The 25,961-nt window shown below is 33.9% G+C and overlaps 2 protein-coding genes across 4 annotated transcripts in view; one reads left to right on the top strand and one right to left on the bottom strand.

Moving 5' to 3' along the window:
- Positions 1-3,124: 3,124 nt before the first annotated feature.
- Positions 3,125-25,602, top strand: LOC110460792 (serine/threonine kinase-like domain-containing protein STKLD1). Of its 3 annotated transcripts, none has more exons than XM_021513944.1 (20): positions 3,125-3,158; positions 3,279-3,365; positions 4,938-4,982; positions 5,568-5,642; positions 6,315-6,419; positions 7,007-7,077; positions 7,882-7,994; positions 9,528-9,721; positions 11,337-11,404; positions 11,659-11,762; positions 12,380-12,628; positions 13,093-13,140; positions 15,221-15,282; positions 15,699-15,765; positions 16,920-17,048; positions 17,630-17,758; positions 18,221-18,352; positions 18,751-18,903; positions 22,678-22,760; positions 23,482-25,602. In XM_021513944.1, exons 1-20 carry the CDS (start codon positions 3,144-3,146, stop codon positions 23,578-23,580), a joined length of 2,028 nt encoding a protein of 675 aa, XP_021369619.1. In that variant the 5' UTR covers positions 3,125-3,143; the 3' UTR covers positions 23,581-25,602. The 3 variants fall into 3 exon arrangements, with proteins under 3 accessions (XP_021369619.1, XP_021369620.1, XP_021369621.1); XM_021513945.1 differs by lacking the exon at positions 22,678-22,760 and adding an exon at positions 20,938-21,017; XM_021513946.1 differs by lacking the exon at positions 13,093-13,140.
- The window catches only part of LOC110460794 (mediator of RNA polymerase II transcription subunit 22-like), an 8,258-nt gene continuing 5,792 nt past the window's right edge, over positions 23,496-25,961 (bottom strand). The window contains exon 5 of the mRNA XM_021513949.1: positions 23,496-23,582. The gene's annotated coding sequence lies outside the window, so the exon portion shown is untranslated. The remainder of the gene's footprint in view (positions 23,583-25,961) is intronic.

Genomic DNA, 25,961 nt, shown 5'->3' with positions numbered 1-25,961 from the left:
ACAGATATAAAAGAGATAGGTCTAGACAGAACTGGGAATCTTATAGGAAACCAGAGAAATCTGGTAAACAAAATTAGGAAACAATCTATAAAACAGTATTTTATTGAAAGATGCACTGTGGAAGACCCAAAAACAGTGACTTTCGGACAACTATAAAACCATTCTTAACTACTAATAAAAGGATGTTAAAATCTGAAAGACATAGTTATTGAAGACCAGCGTAAAATGATAAATGATTAAAGTCAGTGAAATGAGCCAAGCACATTAGTCAAGAGAATAACACCATGAATACATATCACCGTAGTATTCAGGCAATAACTAACAACACAGAATGTCACTAATGTGTTTCAGACCTGTTGAAGAGGTTTTTATACATAAAAAAATTAACAAAATTGGAATTAATTAAAAAGGCTACTGGTTTTGACAACATTTCACCTAAACTGCTTAAATTGACCCGACTAGTTGTTCCTGGGTGCATTACATCATTGATAAATCAATCTATCAGCACAGGGACTTTTCAAGACCAATTAAAAATTGCTCAGGTCATCCCACTTCACAAGACAGTACACTAGATAAAAGGAATCACAGACCCGTTATATCGATTTTTTTAAGAAAGCCTTAAACTCATTACTCTCGATTTGTTAAGCTCTCAATTTCATCCATTTTTGTCTGCATTTCGTTCTGGGTATGGATGCCAGACTGTTCTATCAAAAATAAGTGAAAATTGGAAAAAGGCATTGGATCAAAACAAATATGAAGGCTATATTCTAATGGACCTTACTAAAGATTTCTATTAACTGCCACATGATCTTCTTTTAATAAAACTTAAATCATATAAGGTTATTAATAGTGCTCTTAATATCATTACAAATTATTTGGAAAATGGAATACCATGTGTCAACTTAGTTTCAAAAACAAGCATCTTCCTGATTCTGTATAAGGAAGTGCCCAGGGCTCCATCCTCGGTCCACTCCTCTTCAATATTTTTATAAATGATATTTTTTACTTCATCAAACAGACTGTACACTCTATGACTACGCAGATTATAACTTTCTCTCCATGACGGTCATGTCACTAGAAATCGTGGTTAAATCACTTCAATCAGAGTGTAACACACTTGTAAAATGGTTTCCGGACAATTTCAGGCCATGGCTATCGGTAAAAAAAAAACAGCACAAAAAATATAACTTTTGAAATAATAATAGGACCTAATCGTATTAAATGTGAGCAGGAAGTTTAACTTCTATGTGTAACCATTGAGTTCCAACTTAAATTTAACACACACATTTCTAATATCTGCAAAAACATCTAGACAACAAAATGTTCTAAAAAGGACATTTTAATAGACTTGGAAAGCCAAGTATTTACTTATCTGTTATCATGTAAAATTTTGAATACTGTCCCCTAGTTTGGCATTTATGTGGGGAAATAAACACAAATAAAAAATGAAAAAAATCAAGGAAGGGCACTTCGGTTTATCTATGAGGACCAAGAAAGTTCATATGATTCTTTGTTAGCCCGTTCAAAATTACCCTCATTGAAAATTATCCAATGACGCCTCGGTTTTTCTTTGATCTTTTCTCGACGATATATTGCATACCGTGTGGTATTTCAGATATCACATATGTGATATCTGAAATATCACATGGCTTTTCTGATTGGTCCATGCCACAGTCTGGAGGCGGTGCCCATTTTAAAGTGGGCGCGACAAATCAACAAAGACGCGAAAAACATTGCAAACAAATTTAATTAAATTTAGACACCGTAAGTGTAAACAACAGCATTTCTCTATCAAGCACCAATAATGTGTTGGTATTATATTTTTCACGCTACGTTACACTATTTTTGTTTTCTTGTGTTTCGGTCTTGACCTTCTTGATCGCACTTTTCCCACACTCTAATGTCCGGCTTATTTCCACCTGTTGCGCCTCGGACGGTCTCTTGTAGGCACGGACAGCGGTACTGCGATGTCCAGTCCTTTCCATAATCAACTGTTCATCAAAACCCAATGAAAGTAGAAAATAAATGGACATTTTTATCGTGTAAGGTTTAGGTTAATGTCAATGCGTATAACATTCAAGTCAAATTAAAAAAAAATATAAAAAAAAAATGGTTTCATCACTACATTGTATTTATAAAAAAAATATACACATGCGTTGCGGAAAAAGTAAATACCTAATCATAAATAGGAGAATATATAAACAAAATAAATAACGCGTCTGTAATTTAACTTCAAATATCGTGTTAATGAATTTTTTAGGATTTATGTTATTTATGGACATCGAAAGTTATTTTCATATACGAAAAAGAACATGTATTCTATTTTACAGATTATGAAAAAACATATACACAGGCTAATATTTTCGTGATTCACAATTATGTTTAAAAACACTTTAATTTCAGACTTACCGGCTTGGTAAAGAGATGTGGCGCATGTTCTCTTTCCGTAGTGATTTAAAAACTTCCCCTCGAATCCTGCTTCCTTACACATGTTTTCCACAATTGCATTCAGTTTATTTACTCCAGTCGGCTGTGTTCCAAATTTCCTACCGGCAAGGGGTCTCATGTAAAATGGACCCTCTCCAACAGTCTGTTGACAACTCTTGTGTAAATATCATATAAACTCCGGGGACGTCATACCATGCCTGATCCGCCATCATGAAATGCTGTGGCAGGAAATGGGATGGGTCAGAAAGTGGCGGGAAAATATCAAAGTGATTACTTGACATATCCTGATCAGCTATATAGCTCCGCCGGTCATTGGATAAAACAGATACATAATTAACACTCGTGACGTATCGGATATATCACTCGTGCACATTATGTATCTATTACTTAGAAGATTAAGAAAAGCACTTCAAGAGGCATATACAATTACTAACAACACAACTCGTCCTGTCTTTCTACACAACTTGATTGTGGTATATTAGGTATACTAACAGGGCAATCACTCATCGAGTACTTTTAGATTTACTGCTTATGACAAGCAACAGTAACTACAGTTAGTTAGATAGGCCTCCGCGTCTCAGTTGAAAATCCCCACGAAGTCTAGCCATTAATATATTGTCTTTATAAAATTTGGCGCGCTATGACGTGAGAGACAACACGCATGCGCATTGCGAAGGCTTCATGTTGTCAAGAACATGGAGAACTACAAGGTATGGTTTCTCGCATCCGGTATATTGATAACAGATTTCTCTCGGTGCTGACCTGAGTAATTGTATTTGAATATTGCCAGGACATATTTGATAATAAATGATTTCTTTGATTAATTTCAGATTGTGCAACAGCTGGGTCAAGGCGCCCAGGCGACAATTTTTCTCGCCGAAAAAAAGGACACTGGCAAATCTTATGTCCTCAAAAAGGTAAACATTGCGAACGAGGCCACAGAAAAACCCTTCATGCCAGATCGCAGATATTTTGTTGAACTGCAGTAGAAATTAACCCGCATACGCATTAAAAAATACACGATGATATCTTCAAATATAGTTTAAATAGATTTCAACACGCAAATAAAAAATGTATACTACGTTACGTGAATTTGAATGAGTCCATGCGTCCATACGAATGCCTCCCCCCGCCCTTCCTCTCGGCGCCCGACAGCAAGCACCAAATTACTACGCAAGGAACATATATATACGGACTGTCTAACGGTACCAGCTTTATCAGCTGATTTAATTCAGAAAGTAAACACTGATGGATAAGTCTTTTTTAGAAGACCATTTTGGTAGGATGATGTCACCTTTCTATCATAATCCCTTTTAATGACAAAATTGTGTGGCCATGGGTGTGTAGCTTCTGTCACATGTTGTATCAGACCCCGGGAATCAAGTAGACAAAATAATTGACAAGCAACAACATTAGATCAGGTCCAGTACACTCTGCCGATTGAGCTATATAGCTATAAAGACATATATAGCTATATACACCTATAAATTATAGCTGTATTGAGCTATATTTTCTCAGATTTCAAATTTCATTAAATTAAAGCAAAGTCGCATAAAACAATAAGGTTAATGGTAATGTTGACTACAAAAAGCATACATCAGTAGATGTTTATTTTCATTTTTCATAAATGTAAAATTTCCGATTTCTTTACATCATTATTTTTTAAAAAGAATACTTATATTTAATGTCTTTTGTTATAAATCTAATGATACAATCTTCTTTTAAATGCGACTTTGATCCGTTTTCCTTAAAAAAGAAAATCACTCGAAAATAGCTCAAAAGACCTATTTCAGATAGGTCAATAGAGCTATTATAGGTCTTTACAGCTATATAGCTCCATCGGCAGAGTGTACAGGACCTGTAGATATATCATCCAAGTGAAAATTTAGGTCAACCGTGATAATAATATCTTTTGGTACAACAACCTGGACTGGTGGTCTAAAAGTTAGTCCACTAATAAAAAGAACATAGTATTTCTGAAGTCAAGATGGAGGAGGCCTGTAAATGATAAACAATATGAATTGTTTAAATTGTCACAGGCTTTTGTTTGTTTGTAATGTTAACATCCAGTGGCGGATCCAGAGGTTTTTTTGGGGCTTCAGGAAACCCCCCTAGTCTGAGAATTTTCTTCAAAAATCATGTATTTTCACCATTTTCCTCAATCTTCCCCACATGCCCCCCCTGTTCCTGGGGAAAAACCACCAACCTACGGCCAGTTACCTGGCGACTGCGCCTAATAATAATGTAGGTTTCGAACCTGCGATCCAGTGGTAGTAGAATGTCAAACGCCTTAACCACTTGGCCACAGCGGGTCGTCATGTAGCAGCAATGACAGAACAAGTCATATGTGCTCAAAGTGTGTGTATACATCATCATGATTGGGAGAGAGATGTCTCACACTAAGGCTTTTTTAAAACAGAACAGCCACCAGATCACCACGTCTGCCGAGTGTAGCATCATTTAATCATATTATTATGATTTATTTGCAGGTGGAATGCTTTGATGAGAGTGAGGCAAACAAGGCATTTAGAGAGGTAACACTTAAAATATATGCAAAATATATACAAACTGTATCCATTGTAATTTATTTTGATGATAAATAATTGTATCTAAAACTTTTTGACAATTATTAGTATGAACAAACAAATTTAGACATTACACTCCCTGAATTCTACCTTCCCTTTTGAGATGTAATACATTTCAGTGATTTTTTTGCTCAGTTTTACTGCCAAATACAGGCTGTTTCCCCTAGCTAAAAAAGTCCTATTTTCCCAAAATATCCAAAAACCGAGAAAATAGTGCTATATTTTCCCAATTCATAAAGAAACAGGCTGTTGTAAAATTGAGGTAACAAAAACACTGCATCTATAGACATGTATAATTCATAAATAGAAATTTTTTGCTTATCTACAACAACAAAATATATATATATATAACCACAGAAAAAAATAGTTGTTGTACATCAATCCTTTATTGCAATTATGATCTTGAACTCTAAAGGCAAGAAATACAGCTAGAATTCATCTTATCTAGTTACAAAAATACCAATGCTTTCTCTTAACGTGTTCACTGTTCCATTGATAGTTCTTAAACTAATACTATAGCTTTGTTGTTGTCAGTCTCAGGACCTGCTGAGCTTGGAGCATCCCTATGTCTCCGGCTACAACGAGTTCTTCATCATGTGGGAAAAGGAGGTAAGGTCCAACTAGATAGCCTTTACACAAGAGACAAGAGAGGCAACAGAAGAATACCAAAGATGTATATTTTAGAGTATATCTTAGAAAAATTAATATTTGCATCCCTAATGCATATATTTATCCAGTTGAATTGATATGGAATATTTTATTTTTATGCCTTTCTATTACAAAATTTTAATACACTCTTAAAGATCCTGTAACACTGCCAAAAACTGCAAACGAAGTGTTGGGAATTGTTTTTTGGCATGACTATAGCTTTGGTAAATCATTTCTGAAAAGAAAACTATTACCTTATGGGACTTTTATGAGCATTAATAAAGCAGACATAAACAAAATGTAATAAACTACAGTGTTTTGAGTGTAAACAAAAATTGGCAGGGTCAGACTGGGATTCCAACCCAGGACTTAAGATTAATATATACTATTGCTTTAACCGATCTAGCTACCTGGACAACAGAAGTGTCTTTGTTCAACTCTGCTACAGTTATATGCAGATGAAAGTTAAGGGAATGTTAAGGGAAAACCACAGTGGAATAGGAATCCTTAAAAACATGGTACTTTTCAAATTCACCATTTAAAATTATGCAGATATTCTACCCAATAACACCTTTAATAATAGTTCTATCATTAATTTATATATAATATGATATTGTATTTTTTTTTCTATAGAATTCTTCAGTTTTCATGACTATAGTCATGGATTACTTCCCCCATGGTAATCTTGGCACCATTATGCAGAAACACAGGGAGAGCAAAGATGTCATACCAGAGGAGGTAAAGGCTGCTATTTCTTCTATCTGGTTAACCCTTTCACCTCTGTAGACCATAATGGACTCGTCCAGATCAAAGCATGGAAGAGTTTATTAAAGGTACATAGGGGTCAAAGGGTTAAAACCAAATTCTGATTTACTGCAATTTTCTGCATATTGGGATTGGAGGATGCTGTTTCAGGGGCTGCATTCTAGGGACTTTAGCTGCAGCAAATCAGTGAGAGGCTGTCATTATTTGAAAACACATAGCATCAATGTATTACATGAAAGGTCACAAGCCCATGACCACTGCATGATAGTGTATCCTCAGATTGAATAACAAAGTATCATGATGGATATTAAAAGCTGATTTTAGTCATATTGGAATCCGGGATAGAGTGAATTTATGTATATCAATCTTATTTGGACGAAAATAATATCTTTTATTGGTGATGATTAAAACTTGATGATTAAAATCAATTGAGACAAAGATACATAAGTTACATGTTTTTTTAAAAAATCTAGAGTTGATACCTAGATTATCATGTAAAAATGTTATTATGGGAAACATGTAATGGGCTCATTCATTTGTTAACTTGTGACTGTTTTCAGAAAATAAAGAACTGGGTTGGCCAGGTGATCGAAGGTTTGATATATGTTCATCAAAAAGGAATCATTCACAGGTAATTATATGGCAATATACGATCCCTTGGCCATGGCTGGCCAAAACTTCTAAAGTACAGTTTTAGAATTTAGGTTCTACATACCATAGACGATAGGTCTGTAAGATCTACATTTCTTATAGACCTACTGAAATTTTGACAATGATAAAATTATTTATATATTTTATTTAGTGTTCAATAACATGAAATAATGAAATATGTGTAATATTAAAGGGAGACAAGTTCATTTCACAGAGGAATTTGTATTACACTGCTATACTTATCATTGAATCATGCACACCATAGGAAACAACTTTGTAGAAATTTTGGTATATAAAGTAAGTGGTTCATAGAACAACAGTGTTTTTCACTGTGATCGTCTATGGGTCTACCATTAAGTTTGAACACTAAAAGTATGGGTAGCAATCAGCCAGCTCCTTATTGGACACCAATACGAAATGTATGTAAATTAATGGACTTCCTCTCTTGTGAAGTCAGCAGCATGAATAGGTTCAACTCTGTATAATGTTTTTTTAATCATGTTTATATGTCTTAAATACATTATGTATAAAGAAAGTCAAAATGAACATTCTATAGATATATACCAATGAGAAGTTTATGATTTGTTGAAATAATTGCTGTATTTTATATAAAAAAAAAAAGGTTCATCTTAACTCGTTCACCCCTGAAGACACATTTGAACTCTTCCAATTCAAAGGTTGGAATAGTTCATTATGAAATTTCATGGGTGAATGAGTTAAATACATTAGCTTTGTTTGACTTTTACTATTTGTGGATTTACACACTGATGTTGCACTTTTACAGAGATTTACGACCTAATAACCTTTACCTGCAAGAGGAAGGTAGTTTAAAGCTGGGCGATTTCTCCGTAGCTACAGTGATGGGAGACACTCGTACCTGCACCAGAGCTACCCTCAGTCAGTACATCCTTATACAAGTCTTTCATACTTGTTTAACCTTAATCTCTTATTTCATTGCTGTTTTAAAAAATATACTGTGATTGATGCTCACTCTTTAATTCATTTGCATGTCCTTTTTTATTCGTCTTTTCTGACTCACTCTCTATGGGTTCACACTCTGCTATCCATTTCATTTATCTATTTTGACTCACTCTCTATTGGTTCACAATCTGCTATCCATTTCATTTATCTATTTTGACTCACTCTCTATGGGTTCACACTTTGCTATCCATTTCATTTATCTATTTTGACTCACTGTCTATTGTGACTCACTATCTGCTGTCAATTTCATTTATCTATTTTGACTCACTGTCAATAAGCTTTTTCATTCAACTTTTGTGATTCTCTATCTGCTATCCATTTCATTTATATATTTTGACTCCCTGTCAATAAGCTTTTTCATTCAACTTTTGTGATTCTCTATCTGCTATCCATTTCATTTATCTATTTTGACTCACTGTCTATTGTGACTCACTATCTGCTGTCAATTTCATTTATCTATTTTGACTCACTGTCAATAAGCTTTTTCATTCAACTTTTGTGATTCTCTATCTGCTATCCATTTCATTTATCTATTTTGACTCACTGTCTGGGTTCACACTCTGCTATCCATTTCATTTATCTATTGTGACTCACTCTATGGGTTCACACTCTGCTATCCATTTCATTTACCTATTTTGACTCACTCTCTATGGGTTCACACTCTGCTATCTATTTCATTTATCTATTTTGACTCACTCTCTATGGGTTCACACTTTGCTATCCATTTCATTTATCTATTTTGACTCACTCTCTATGGGTTCACACTTTGCTATCCATTTCATTTATCTATTTTGACTCACTCTATGGGTTCACCCTCTGCTATCCATTTCATTTATCTATTTTGACTCACTGTCTATTGTGACTCACTATCTGCTGTCAATTTCATTTATCTATTTTGACTCACTGTCAATAAGCTTTTTCATTCAACTTTTGTGATTCTCTATCTGCTATCCATTTCATTTATCTATTTTGACTCACTTTCAATAAGCTTTTTCATTCAACTTTTGTGATTCTCTATCTGCTATCCATTTCATTTATCTATTTTGACTCACTGTCTGGGTTCACACTCTGCTATCCATTTCATTTATCTATTTTGACTCACTCTATGGGTTCACACTCTGCTATCCATTTCATTTACCTATATTGACTCACTCTATGGGTTCACACTCTGCTATCCATTTCATTTATCTATTTTGACTCACTCTATGGGTTCACACTCTGCTATCCATTTCATTTATCTATTTTGACTCACTGTCTATTTGCTATTACATGTGTCTATTGTGACTAACTATCTGCTATTTCATTTATCTATTTTGACTCACTGTCTATTGTGACTCACTATCTGCTGTCAATTTCATTTATCTATTGTAACTCCCTGTCTATTGTGACTCGATGTCTAGTGTCTCTTTAATTTATCTATTGTAACTCACTGTCTACTGTCCCTTTCAGGCAGTGCTAACTACCTGGCACCAGAGTTGGAGGATACAGGCTTCACTCCTGTAACTGACATCTGGTCACTTGGCTGTATCCTGTTTGAGCTTACAACATCAACATTTTACGATGAGAAACAGGTCATCGAAAAGATGAAGGAGGCCAAGGAGGATGCCTTTGTGTTGGAGCAGGTGTTTGAGGATGTGGCTAATGTAAGTGTCTGTTATACTGATTGATTCATTGATGTTCGGTAGCGTTGTATACTTAAGTTTCTTTGAGTGGTTTGGTTTGGTTTTATTTTATTTTACGTCCTATTAACAGCTAAGGTCATTTAAGGACATGCCTCCATGTGTGTTGTGTAGATGTGTCACAATACGCCAAGAGTGTATCACGATATCTTGCAATACAGAATGAATATATTGCGATACGTATCCCGATATATTGTCAAAGGAAAGATGTGCTCGATTTTATGATAAGTTGTTGTCAGAATGTTATCAAACTTAATCAGATATAATATGGATCACATAGATTTAAGATTTTTGTCAAACCAACCATCGATTACAAAATTTGAGCTAATTCCCACCACTATTAAAAGCCTGTTTTATGATTATTGGCATATCTGTTAGAATTTGTAGTAATTTGCAAAGTTAAAACACCAAGCAGAATGAGATACATGAAAATAAGCTTTTAAAAAAATATTGCGATACAGTAATATTTCATCTCTGTTTTGTGGTACGATACGATATACCAGTGTTTTGCGATATACCTGTTTTCCAATATATTGTGATGTCCCTAGTGTTGTGCATGCCTGTATGTGTTATGTTGGTGTAATTGCCACCTTGTGATAGCGTGGCTCTGATGCCGCCTTTATAGTGCTATTTCACTGAAATACCATGCCCAAGGCATCCAGCGCAATATTTCCACCTGGTCACATTATACTGAATGTATTTGTTTGATGTTCCCTGAAAATTACTCTGAAAGATCAATGTTAGTGTTTGTCTTTTCAAAAGTGGAGTCCCTAGCAAGTGATTAAACTTATTGGCAACACATAGGAATATGCTATGAGATTGGGGAAAAAATAAAAAAAATTGTGGTTGCTTGAATTTGTTTTGTCTATTTTGATGCTAAAACACAGCCATTGGGTAAAGTATGTTTATGAATGCATTACACAGACATTACACAAAGCATTGTCTGACTGAATGAATTACATAAGTTCAGAAATTACCCACACAACACTTAGTCTCGTTATAATATCACAGACATCGCCCATAACTCTGTCCCACTGAGTTGTACCTCCACTCCAGAAATATATGTACATAGTCTTATGATTATTAGTATTAACTACATACATGGACATATACTAGCTAAAATGTAGTCCGTCTCAAATGGTAATACTACCAGTACCTTGTTGTATTATTAAATGCATACATGGTCCTGCCAACTCTCCCTATTTAGGAGGGAGTCTCACAATTTTGGACCCTTAAATTTAGCATTTTCAACCAGTGAGTTTGCTAAACCTTTCCTATATTCTAAGATCTAATGATTTCACCTGAAATAACAGCTCAAAATATGTCATTTTAACGAGTTATTTTGTCTCTAGGGATAATATACACACATTTTATTTATGTTTTATTTTTGAGCATGCAGAATCTCCCCCTTGGAAATTTCAAAAGGTTTTCAAGTATGTAAATGAACAATTCAGACTATGGTATCATCCATCAAAAAACTTTTTTTATTATTATTATTATACATCCTATCTTATAAAGTTGAATGTGACACTTTTTTTTCATATTTGTAATTTATATGGTTTTTTTTTTATGTTTTCAGCATTACTCCGGAGAACTGATCAGTCTTATCCGTTTGATGCTAAAGAGGAAAGACAGACCTTCTGCTTCGTATGTATCTACAGATGTTTAATGAAACTAAATCAAATGCTGGTGAAATTATACAGTTCCTGTTTTAGCTTACTCTAGAAATAACATAAAAAAATGCTTTGATGAAGAGCTAGTTTATCAAATTGACTACCTAAAAAGTACACTTGATAATTGTTTTCTGTGTTAAAAAACAAATTTCTGTTAGTCTACGTAAGGTTGCTTCTTTTCCCCAAATTTGTTGACTCGGAAATAAATATTATTTTTAAACTCAACAGAGACCTGAAGAAGAACAATAAATATGTGAAGGTTTGTGTGGAGATGACAGATGCTTCGCAGCTGGAGAAGAGGAAACGACAAAAATCAGCCCGTAAAGAAAATCGTAAGATCTATAGATTATTTTGGAATGAATGGGAAAACGAAAATGTAACTTTGTACCTAACAATGTCTTTAGGATGTTGTGTATAGTTGAAACAGTCCAGTTCCAGTTTCAATGTAATCCAACCTGTCTTAAGAGACCAACCTTTGGAGGTCCAAAAAGTGGTCTTTTAAATGCAGGTTGTTTCATTCTTAACCTTTTCACCAATGAATCCCTGTGTGCTTCCTAGGCCTCCTGATGACAAATCTCTTTATGAAGCGTGTTTTGGGGATTGAATCTCTCTATTATAAATAAACCCCAGTAACATACAATGTTTTCACAATACACTGATGCAAGTTTGCATAACCGATGATCTTCATAAAATATTAAAATAAAATATGTTAATATACGGTAAGACATGTTTAACTTTTACATTCTGTAGATAAGAAGAATTTAAAAAGTCTGTCGGAGAAAACCGTTGTCTCAAAGTTGATCTTTATGAGATAATGGGTTCGTGAAAGGGTTCATAAAGGTTTAATTCACAATGAAATCACTGTAATGGGGATCACTGAAAGTGGCCTCTTACCACAGGTATTTTCTTAATGGAGGTGGTTCCATGAGCAGGTTCGACTCTATTGCAGGTATAGTACCAAAGGAAGGAGGTCTGATCAAAGTACTAGAACATCTGGCTACCAACATAGATTTTGAGGAACAGGTGCTTGAGTCGCTGTCCACAATCCTGGAGATGTGTAAGGAGTCGGAGACATTACAAGTTGATGCCACCGGTAAACGCCTCATCAGTGTCGCCATGCGTAACAACCTACCGCAGGAAAATATTCAGATCACGGGATGCAGCATTTTTAATCGCCTACTTGTGACTGGAAGCTCAGGTATGTAATCGATGCAACAACTTTAGTTTTAGATGGTGTTGTCAGTAAAATGTTGATCTCACTGTTGTCAAAACTGTGTGTATATCACTGTTGTTGTTGTTGTCAGTACAAGGGTGATTGTGTATAATTCTACTATGCCCACCCACAGGGCTAGGATTTTTTCTGTCAGGACTAAGGAAAAGTGATTATATTAAGTTTTGAAAATATTTGTCGGGCTATAATAGAATCAATAAAAATTTGTACAGGCTAGTGCTTAAGATATGAAACTCTAATGTTGTTGATCGTTCAAATAAAATGTCAATGAATGCTACCTTCCGTTAAGTACTTAATTGTAACCAAATTTTTTGAATTTTTAAAAGTAGAATTTTAAGTATTATTAAAATAAAATATAAAAAAGTGTGTACAAACATTTAAATCAAATGAGACTTTACATTGATCACAGTAGCTGTGTTGAATTTTGACAGATATTTTTATCACTCGTCATGATGTTAAGAGAAGGGTTTATTTACCTGGTAAGTCTTAACATGGTAATGGTAGTTAGTTACACTTTAGACATTATCTTAACCACATTATATCTTACTAACAGGAATCCATGGATTTTCTTGTGTACCATTCAGTCCATTTTTGAAAACCCAACGATACACTTGAAGACCACACAATTTTCTAGATACGATTTTTAAGGTTAAATTATACTTTACAATTTTAAGTGTTGCCAAGACTATATCAAGCTCCTGTGTATTGTGAAAAGATTCATGAAGCACAACCAATAAGTGTTTATATGTGACATTTCAATGACTATTACGGTATGTACTCTGTCACCTTCATCGGACAAATGACCAGTCAAGCGTATGTATACAAAAGTGTAAAATATGTATGAGTTATCCATTCAAATCTATGTTGATTCGGCTACGCTGTAAGCCTGTAGGCTGTTAAAAAAATCCTGTGTAGTTTTTTTTTTATGTAGATATTGGCATACCTAGTATATGTATACCAGAATCTGGTTCGCTCGACCCTTAGCTCTGACAAGCTGGAGTTGTAGATTAGAGTTTCCTGCCAAAGATCTACCTGAGCACTTTTTTCTTTGCCAATTTTTTAAATGCTGTGAAAATGGTTAAATCATAAGCACAAATAAGGATTTTTTTTTTACAAACAAAACTATGTGTTGTTTGTAAGGTTCTGCAGTATCTAAAAGCACTTTCTATGTAGTTGACTGATATTGCACTCTTGTCCATTATCTCACACGTTTCTCTATATATCATAAAAAATCCTACAGTACTTTTATTTTCTTAATTCGTAGATCATTATTGCCATATTTGCACCAGTGCTCAATCACTGAATAATCATTTAGTACACAAATTTATTTATGATTTTTTTTTCTTTTTTTTTTTTTTCTTTGTTTTGTTCAAATAATAACTTATAGATGTGAAAAATTTCAGATTCAGTTACACTTGAAGACTCCACAATTTTCTAGATATGATTTTTAAGGTTAAATTATACTTTACAATTAAGTGTTGCCAAGAATTATATCAAGATCCTGTGTATTGTGAAAAGATTCATGTAGCACAACCAGTGAGTGTTTATATGTGACGTTTCGATGACTAGTACGGTATGTACTCTGTCACCTTCATCAGACAAATGACCAGTGAAGGGTATGTACACAAAAGTGTAAAATGTGTACGAGTTATCCATTCAAATCTATGTCGATTCGGCTACGCTGTAAGCCTGTAGGCTGTTAACAAAACTCCTGTGTAGTTTTCTTTTTATCCCCCGTACACTAAATAGAACAGTGGTGTCAAAGTTCAATCAGTGGTTTTTATTAATCGTAACAAAAATATATATGCATTATTTTAGTATTATTTGTGTCTTGCATAATGGTTTCAATTGTACAGTTTTAAGTCATTGATATTATAGTTCTAATGTTATGTTGCTATCCGGTCACAGACCTTAAATTGCATCCCTGTCCAAGTTTGATCCGGTGAAAGGTTTAAAAGCTTATAGTTGGGTTTCATTCATATGTGAGTGACAACTGAATCGGGTTTAATGCTTATATTTACCATTTTTCGATATAATTCTTTTGGTGTGAGTATTTTTTTTAACAATGGTACAATTTCCTGCGCTTATTAGTTATTGTTGATCAAAATGGAATAACAGTAAACATCCAAACAGGAAACAATGATTACCCAGGTAAATCAACAATTGAATCATGGCATTCATAGGCACTATTAGGGGTGTACAATTTTATATTTTAGTAGCAGCTTAAGGAGGCAGATTTTGAATAAAATCCTAGTCTGACCTTTATTTTCAAAGTAAATAATGAAAATGTTCACTTGCCCCAACATAAAATCTACTAGCCCCAGGTACAGGCCAGGGCTAGTGGAATTGTACATCTCTATATAGGAATACCGTAAAGTTGTATAGCAGCATTGGCATGCAATGTTATTAAATATCATAAGTGATATGAAATGGAGAAAATTTGAATATTTTGTATTGAAATAAAGAAAAGTAATGGTTGGTACTATGTACATGACATCGATGTAGTATTCATTGAATATCACAGTACATGTAGTGGAATTCTGTCCTTGTTGGTTTCAGATAAGCCAGGTGATGCCATATTCTCATCAGATGTAATCAGTATATTCCCTAGAGTTATGGAGGTAGGTCACACTGTACAATTGAGTAGGGGGATTTAATGTCCTTTGATTTCAGGATTTTAGACATTTTCAGGTCTGTATTTAGATCCACAATATTAGACAACAATCCTAATTGACATGGAAATTGCAATATGTATTTTGTGTACATGTATTGATCAATTGTTGAAAGGCATAGAGTGTTTAATATTTTGGAAGGAATTGTTAAAATTCTTCAGAACGACAGCTTCATTTATTTATTAACTTAATACTTCTTTTGAACTACTAAATTTGAAATGGGTGTAATATAATGAGTTTCAGGAACTTTCCCAATTCTGCCATATCTTTTATTGGTTGATGCTGTTCAGACATAATTAAATTACTACATAGATGTGTACATCACAGTAGGGGAAATACATTCACAAATTTCTTTGTTTTTTCAGGAACATAGTTCTAGTGCTGAAGTCCAGCAGGTTGCAGCAGCATCCCTCATGGCTCTGGCTTGTAACAGTATGTTATCAATTGTACCTCTATCTAAATATCTACTTATAATTTCAAGTGATGTGTCTTTATTTCGAAGGGAGCATTCCTATATTTTACCTTCGATAACTTAAGCTCTCTCTGAAAAATCAGAATCTCCCTACAATTGTTTGTGATGTTAGAAGTTCTTAACTTGTTGAAAATGTGTCTCAATACACCAATAAATGGATTTCTGCTTTTAAGCATTGGATCAAGGGTAATATTACATTCACAAGTCTTCATTTAGGGGTTTTGTTCAATGTACATGTAAAAGCAAACATTGCATGCTGATTCTAGTAAAAGAGTGTTTGCATTGAAAATCTCACTACCAAAAACTCCATTTCCCAACGAATGGAAGGGTAAACTCCCTACCAAAATATCTATTTCCCAACCAGTGGGAGAGTAATCTCCATACCAAAATCTCCATTTCCCAACAGTGGAAGGGTAAACTCCCTTCCAAAATCTCTATTTCCCAACCAGTGGGAGAAAAATCTCCCAACCAAAATATCTATTTCCCAACCAGTAGGAGAGTAATCTCCTTACCAAAATCTCTATTTCCCTACCAGTGGGAGAGTAATCTCCCTTCCAAAATCTCTATTTCCCAACCAGTGGGAGAATAATATCTCGACCAAAATCTCTATTTCCCAACCAGTGGGAGAATAATCTCCCTACCAAAATCTCTATTTCCCAACAAGTGAGAGAATAATATCTCTACCAAAATCTCTATTTCCCAACCAGTGGGAGAATAATCTCCCTACAAAAATCTCTATTTCCCTACCAGTGGAAGAATAATCTCCCTACCTAAATCTCTATTTCCCTACCAGTGAGAGAATAATCTCCCTACCAAAATCTCTATTTCCCAACCAGTGGGAGAATAATATCTCTACCAAAATCTCTATTTCCCAACCAGTGGGAGAATAATCTCCCTAACAAAATATCTAGGGTATTACACAATGGTTAGTTAAGCAGTTGCTAATGTAATCATTTTGGCAATGATGTTTCTATAATATTATGGTTTTGTTTTATGATTCTATCAAAAAAATACCAGAAACTTACAATGCAAAATCAAATAAGTATGTCAACAATGAAAATAAACAAAACCCTGTAAACCAAGGAAAGTTAAACAAGAGTTATCACCCCTGCAGGTGAAGCTGCTGAGGCCATCGGTTTCCTAGGTGGAGTTAACCATATCCTTGATGCCATGAGGAGGTTCCCTAACAACCCGGAGCTCTGTGCCACGTGTTGCCATGCATTATGGAGTCTTTCTGTCATTGGTAGGTCTCATTACTGTATATTTGTTGTTACTCTTGATAAAATGCGTTATTATTAAATCAATTCATGCAGACAACAATGTTAGACCAGGGTTGTTGTGAACATGAAAAATGTCTTCAGATAAACTTGAAAATACATAAATTCCAGTTGAAAAAGAAACAAGGTTGAAACAATTTGAGTGCAGTGAGGGATATGGCAATTAAATGACAGTTAAATCTAGAAGTATCATACCTTCCCACTAGAAGTTGGAGACCCCTGCAATCACACTCATCCCGTGGCCATTAATCAAATATCGTACAAGATTGTTTTAAGCTCTATTCTTCAGAAAATGCATCCATAAGAGCTGGTTTGTCTAATAATCGGGCCTGTGAATTGTTCATCTCTTGAATAAAGTACTTAATGTAAATACTTTCATTTTAGTTTATTATTTCAAACGAGAATGAAATAATGAAATATTAAATGAATACATAAAAATTCACAATTAGCAGTGTAAATGTGTTTAAATATGTGTTTTCAAGAAAATCTCCCCCCCCCCCCCTCAAAGCTCTGTAGTGTCTATACTATCATCTGTTTCATTTCAAAGAAAACAATGTGAAGATTGTGACGTCGGAGAAGGGACTTGAGCTGGTGTGTAATGCCCTGAAGACACATATGAACTCTCCTGATGTAGCGGAGGCAGCGTGTGCTGCACTGCTCTCCACAACACTAAATGGTCAGTACCACACACTTGTCAAACTAGTGTCAGTGTAAATTGTCCAAAATGGTGCATATAGTATTGTGGAATTTTTTCACAAAGTTCTTGATAAATTAAATTTTAACAAGAATCTTCATTGTCTTAACCATATTTAAATACATAAAGATGTCCCTGCACATAAAGTGAGAAATTCAGTTCTTATGTGTTATCAATGAGAACATTGAGTATGTTGGTGACCTTGACCTTGTTATACAGATGAGAACTTTGAGTATATTGGTGACCTTGACCTTAACTTGTATTACAGATGAGAACTTTGAATATGCAGGTGACCTTGACCTTAGGTTACAGATGAGAACTTTGAGTATGTAGGTGACCTTGACCTTATGTTACGGATGAGAACTTTGAGTATATTGTTGACCTTGACCTTGTTTTATAGATGATAACTTTGAGTATGTAGGTGACCTTGACCTTATGTTACAGATGAGAACTTTGAGTATGTTGGTGATCTTGACTGTGTGGGCCTCCTGATCAGCGCTATAGACACACATACCAAGAATCCAAAGGTTGTGAAGAATGCCTGTATGGCCCTGGCCAGTCTGGTGGAACCTGATGGTGAGTAACTGTCTGTCAATCTAAATCATATTATGGAAGTATAATTTCAACATTAGATCTTTTAACTTGACTATATATGAAGCACTATAACTATGGTAGAGATACAGTGGTGACAAATCAATTGTTGAATTGTCAGAATGACCTTCCCCTTACATAGACATTATTGTATTTTAAGTATTATATACACATTCTTGATTTAAAAACCATGGAGGTTTTCTCAAGGAGAAAAAACGTGTTCTTTTTGGGGTAATTAAACTATTACCGTAAATATCCTGCTAGTAGCCCTGTAGGGCAAACACTTTAACTTTAACTCGTGGTAAGGGATGAGCTTATTGCAGGAAAAAAAAGAAATATGTTTTTATGTATGGTTAACTTACCCGATGTGGAATTCTTTACAGAGGAAAGTGCCTACAGAGTATTGACAAATGAAGCGACAGGCGGAGGTCACATTTCAGGCATTCCCAAGGTCATGAGTGCTTATGAACTCCACAAAGACAACGCTGAGGTGGTGGAGAGTATAGCTACATTACTCATGGAACTGGCCGAGTATGGTAAGTGTCGGGAACATCAAAGTCTTAGGATTACGGTATAACCAAACATTTTACCATATTTATTGCCAACATATTGAATGGGGGATCAGTATTTTTTTTTTCAAATATTGTGTATTTACTATACAAAGAAGATGTATCAATTTTACTGTATTTATTACCGACTCAACAAGAATCACAACAGCATAATGAAAGTTGCATTCTTGCAGACATACCTACCTAAGATATTAACAGGCAACAGGTTTATGTCACAAAATCAAACTTATCATATTACATGTACAATTACAATAGAATAACATTTATTTTATGTCTTAACATATTAATGTGGCAATCAAAGCTCTGAAGATTATTGGATTACTGAATTATTAAATAAAAAATATCTTGATGGAATGTTTAATTGATGTAGATGGTGGATTGGTGAGATTTGAACCCAAGACCTCCGGTAAAGTTATCATATTTAGCTATTTCAGGTAGTACACGTACATGCCAAAAAAAAACATATAATAGAATTAGAAAATCATTCATCCATTTTGTTGAAATTATTTAAAATACACTTCATGTACTAGGTTGGGATATTAAGAGATTCTGCATTATCGTTGAAGAAGTGTGCTTGTGATAGCGAAGGGACTTTGGTTTATTTTTGTCCCATTCAGGATTAAAATTGATATCTGTACCAATGAAAACAGGAGAGAATATTTCTGAAGTGTTCGCATGAAAAAAATGACATACAGGCCACTTTGTTTATCGCGATCCAAACGATAGAACCGGTCAGACTAGGGTTGTTCGTTTATGAAATAAGGTCAGACCTAGTAATCTGATGCTGTTTTTAAGCGAGTCTTGACAAAGGCTTGCAAGGCCTACATAATCCTTAACAGGTACACCAGGATTAATACCCAAAAATGCTACACAGATAAACCGGTTGTTCTGCATAAAAGAACAGGCCCATGATGTACAGTAATTTATCACATACCTGTTGAATCTTGTTATAGTAATACAAGCAATTTTCAGACCATGAAATACAACGTTCTGTATTGCACATGTTCAATACGGAATGTTGTATTTACCTACAAGCCGGAACTACTTTTTTATGGGAATCCCCTTGTCATGGCGAACTGAAAAGTTCCCAGTATTTGCAAAAAAATATCGAAGTTTATAAAATCTTTGTATCGATCTAACAGAAACGGAAGGTATGTGATAAAAGCAAGACCACACACTTTTGTGTTTTTCTAACGAATCAGAAAGCACTCATTTATTGCACGGACTTTATATATATGTTAATGTCACAGGTATCACGAGATTATTTGTTTTTAAATAAATTTACAACCTCCCTAAAGGTACACGTCTTCATTTAGGCTGCCTTAATTATCATCATATTCTAACAGCTCATCTAAGGTTAAAACTAAGTTACTCTAGAATGGTTTGGTCCCAACAATTGATCTGCAAAAGTTAACATTGATAAAGGAAGGTTCGATAGCACTAGTAACTAAATTTGGAACAAAACAAAAAACGACGGGTATAATAAAAATAATAATATTATACCACATTTCAATAGCGCCCTATATAATTTGTAAAATTACTCTAAGGCACTTTACAACACATGAATAGTTGTATTCTTACAGTGACGGTTAAAAATATAGTAGATAAAAAGGCATACAAAATCATGAGATAAAAATGAAAGAAAAGATCATACGTTAGGTAACGTAGTCTGTGACAGTTTATAGGTGACAAGAGATATTCATTCAGAAATATTAAGTAGTTTTAATATCCTTACCTCCTTCGGAAATTTTAATTTCTTTTGACATTCTTACCTGTTTTTGACTTTGAACATTCCCACTCCTTCGTACAATCTTACCATCTTTGGGCACCGACTACTGAAGGATACAGCTTTAACCCTTTCACCACTGTAGACAATAATGGACTCATCCAAATCAATGCATGGTAGAGTCTACTAAAGTTACATAGGGATGAAAGGGTTTAATCAAAATTGATTGGTTCCACATTTGTCATTTACATTTTGGCTACATGTCTTCATTCTAGATGAAATTTGCTACGACTTAGTGAGCTTTAAGATTCAGGATAACGTGAATGAAATACGACAAAAGTTTGCGAGGAATGAGGTGAGAGGCCAACTTGGGCGATACTTTCATGTTGGCCATGTGTGGTGTTGAGGCGATGTTAACTGTTGTTCTGTTCAGCTTCAGTAACGATCTCTTACAGCTTGTGGCTATTCATCAGATAATCCTAAAGGCATTCTCAATTTGTGTTATAAATATAATCAAAATAACAATGAGTCTAATCAAAATAACAATGAGTCTAATCAAAATAACAATGAGTCTTTCTGTGAGCTATGCCACGGTGCAATATCTGTCGTCTGGCATCTGCCATCAAACATTTTGTTAAAACAAATTTATCTTCTGATTCACCATAAGGTTAGGGTCATAATATTTACTTTGTAGCTTGCTGGGATGAAGGGCTATCATGTTTGTTCACGTTAATGATTTTGATCCACATAGAAAGTCACACAGATCAAAATTGTCAAAAATCAACCTATAGGTTTGCGCTGCGTCCGTCTGTCTGTCTGTCCGTCTGAGAAGTTTGGTTGGAATCTGAAAATACCTGGGTTTGTCCAAAATATCAGGAAATTTCACAAAACCATCTTTGATCAAAATGTTTTTTAAGCAAATTGAAGAAGCTGATTGTTATCATTGAGTGTTTGATAGGTTTAGCAGAAAGTTTAGTTTTCCTTGAGAATTTTTAAAGAGCAAATTTAAGAGGATAGATGACACAAATTTAGGATGTCTTTTTTTTATTACATTATACGGAATGTATTGAAGGTGTGACCTAATTTGTATGTGTTTTGTGTGAAACCATTTGTAATCTGTATGACTTATTTTTGCTAGTTTACACATTTAGGGTAGTATATATATATACTGTATCTAGTGCTGTAGAAAAAGACAACATTTTGTGATATCGAGGAAAAATCTGTATCTGTATTAAACTGGTATTTTTTCATTCAGCAGATAAAAATCACTGTACATTAATGTAATGTAGTGTTTGGTACATCATCTCACTTCCCGATACAGATATATAGTTTTGGAAAAAAGTTACAACACACCGGTTAATGTACAGTTGTTACAATTTGTTTCATTCTCCTCGGATAATTACTTTCAATATTTTTTTTTATTTCTTCAGATTTCTGTTTTAAAAATAGAACCGAGCATGATTGACATGTTGAAAACTTTCTTAGCATGCAAAATGCATGTACATTGTATGATGTCTTAGAAGTGTTTAGCTTCTCTATTTTATCGTTCAAGACACAGGAAACTATGGTGTATAGAGTGTCCCCCTCTTTCTTACTGTTTTATAGTCTTAGTGTGGAGCCAGATAAAATGCATGCTCCTTTTATGCCCGATCACAAGAAGCTTGACATCATGTTACCCGAATTTTTTTATTTGAAAGAAAAAACCCATCTCTGTGCTTGTGCACCTGCAAAACAATTCCATTTAACACTAAAACTTCAAAGATTCAAAACTGATTTCTGTTCTAAATGATCCTGTTACTAACAAAAAGAGCATCACACCTCCAAATTTATTTTTCAGTAAAGCTCGATAACAAATGATGCAATTTTACACGCTTTCAAAATTAACGAAAACAAATGCTAATCAAATGAAGTTGAGATACTTTTGTTACTAACACGGTGTCGAGCTGGCTGGGCGTTTGTGTGTTTCGCTTGTTTGTTGTATAATGCCTATTTTCTGTGTTGTGTTACCATAACAGATGATGTGAGGGCTGAATTGAGACATTTGAACGTTGGACCCAAAGTACTCTCAGAAATTTTCAAACGGTTCAAAGAAAATGTGGTAAGATAGAACTATCCTAACTGCTTGCTTGAATTACGTTTGCATGCGAAAATTCTAACACATACTTTTTATCAACATTTACATTTCATACTTAACACTTCTTATATATTTGATTTTTCTGTTCTACTTATTTGTTTCAGGTTAAATTTTTTACATTTATAAAAGCAATATTTCATGTTTATAGTAGTGTTTTTGAAAAAATAATAACGAATTATCCGAAAATTGAAGCATTACTTTACTAGTAAAAGGTATTTTAAGGAACTTTTGCAGTTTTGCATTATATTTATAAATTCTGAAATTTGACGTATGGTGTTATTGTTGGATTGAAGTTGTTATTCTCTACAACTTATTCCACATTTGCCTTCATTAAAACATTTTTCGCAAATTTTTGGTAAACAAAGGTCAGACTTATTGTACAAAAACTATTTCAAAATAAATATCAAACATTAGATCAATGAATTTTGTTTATAGTGAGCTTTTTATAGATTCCCAGTGGTTCAGTGGAAGTGTTTTACTCTAATAACTGACAATTATGTTGCATTTTTTTTTATGTAAAAATGAAATGTTTTTAGTACCATATTATTGTGTGAAATGTAGGATAAACCATATTTTCACATTTTGTTGGCCATGTGATATTATGTGTTATTAATTTAATGTATAACTATATGTAACAAACAAATATATGTGTTAAAGCCTGTTTATATGCGTTTTTCGTTGTCAGGACATCATGGCGCCCTGTGAGAAAGCACTGTCCCGTTTACAAGCAACCATCCAGCAAAAGGCACAAGCAGCCGCCCAGCAAAAGGCCCTCAAAACATAAATCTAAAAATAGAAACATCTGTACTCATTAGTGTGTCATCCTGATGGAGGAACTAAAAGTTATGGATGTATTTTATGTACGGACTTGTTGAAACCGAGGAGGAAAGAGTGTTTCCTTTGAATTATAAATGACTGTACACACTGTCTTGTACAGATCATAGATGGCGGCAACATCAAGTTTTTCGGCTACTGGAAGACTCGACAGCGTAAAATCACATGGAGTGAATATTTGCAATTATAGCCTTGTGCTGGAAGTTAAAAAGTCAATATTTGTAAGAGCAACGATCTGTTGGAAATACTATCTTGTTCTGTTTCAGAAACACCAATAGTTCACCGATATATACAAATTGTAATTCCTGGGACACATTTGATGTGGTTTTATTATATTATATGTGGTATCAGCTCCTATATAGTAAAAATATTTTCCTTGCACTTTAATAATCTTTTTTTTTTTTGCTTAAATAGTTTTAACTGTTAAAATTTAAGCCACTCACTAAATTCAGAAAGCCAAAACCATATACGTGACTTGAAAATGTACTCAATTTTATAAGTTTAATCAGGGATGTGTAGTGGACTAATTGACCTTTGACTTTGTTGTTTTATTGGTAAATAATCAGTTTATTTTCAACATTATATGGATAAAGTATAGGAATGTTTGACTGTGATACGATTTTTTAACTGTCTGTGCAATATACATCCACAGTTCTGTGATAAAACCACCATGTATAGGTATGTATCTACTGTATATGAAGTTGTTTGACTTTAAAGATAACTTTAGGGTTAGGTTGTAAATTAAATGTTCTCAAATTTGGTTTAATTTTATAGCAACTTTTTGGACTAAATACAGGTACTGTTTTTATGAAAATGTGCTTTATTGGGTTTGATACTAGATCCATTGTTTGCCTTGTAAAATTTTATCTATTTACTTAAGTTATCTATTTACTTAAGTTCATTTGACAGTTAAAAATTTAACATATATCAAATGAAAAGTATGATTATTCGATAGCATAATGATCTCCTGCCCTTCTATTTATAGATTACTTGTCATTACCTTCACTATATGCGAGACATTCCAGATGATAATCTTTGAGTTAATGTCCTTGTAGATATTGAAAGCGACTTTTAAGGTATTTTTTGTCTCATCTCAAGTCTTGATAGCAATGAAATATATTCTTTTTTTTACCAGTGTTGTTACCAAATAAGGTATTACTTTTTTGGTAAATTATTATGCTATATATGGTGTTCAGAGAGATCTGAATATTTCTGGGTTCATGGGTGTTAATTTAGGCGTTATTGCCACACATGGATTTTACTGAATAGAAATGGTTACTATGGGATTCCGTCCAGTTATTATTAATTACCAGTCAGGGGTGTACAATTTCATATTCAGGGTACTAGCCTGAAGTACTAGCCTGAAGTACTAGCCTGAAGGCCTGAAGTACTAGCCTGAAGGAAGATTTTGAAAACTTCTACTTCTCTCACTTATACTCTATAGTGTTTGTTAAAAAAATTCTTAAGTTTTGACATAAAATGTACTAGCCCCACGGTATTGGGCTACAGGAATTGTACATCCCTGCATGTTAACTGTGATTCCATCCAATATACAATCATATAATGTCTAGACATTTATTTTCCTGGAATTTTATGTAGGACTTGTTTGGAAAATTATGAAAGTTTTTATTTCTTTTTGTAAATGATGTGTACAGAATTTATTTATTTAAGAAAATAGAAATAATAGTGCTTGGTAAACTTTCCACCATGTTAAATATTTCTTTACCAATGTGGGTTTTTTTTCTTATCCGAGTGTGATACTGAAGTTGAAAATCTTCCTAATATACATACAGTTCGGTAAATTATTTTGTATGTTCAGTTTAGATATGATTGTTGAATTCTTATTTATAAATTATGTTAATATGAAATGCATATAGTGTCCTTATCTTGACAATAATGATTTGAAGACAATCTCTTTTGTTTGTGGTTTTTATTTCCTAACTAACCCTTTCAACACTGTAGACCATGATGGACTCCTCCAGATCAATGTATAGAAGAGTCTACTTAAGTTACCTAGGGGTGAAAGGGCTAACATAAGTTGAAGTTTGTTACAGACTTCACAAGTTGCATTGTCTGGTAAAAATTTGCTCATTTTCATAATAGAATGAAACTGTTAAATGGTTTTGCAACTCCTCATAAAAGTTTCAATGATATATTAATTACTAAAAGTAAAAAGTTCTTTATGACCGACACATAATTCATCAACTGTCATCTAATGTATTATGAAAATCCAGAAATATTTTAATTTCGGGTGATGCTTGCTGCATCTAATCACAGTCATATTAGAGTTTTCAGTTGTGAAAAGTAAATGATGAACATTTCATACCAAAA

This window comes from Mizuhopecten yessoensis, unplaced genomic scaffold (genome assembly GCF_002113885.1).
Source record: "Mizuhopecten yessoensis strain PY_sf001 unplaced genomic scaffold, ASM211388v2 scaffold10479, whole genome shotgun sequence".
Classification (NCBI taxonomy): Eukaryota; Metazoa; Mollusca; class Bivalvia; order Pectinida; family Pectinidae; genus Mizuhopecten; species Mizuhopecten yessoensis.
This window is presented reverse-complemented; position numbering and strand designations above follow the sequence as displayed.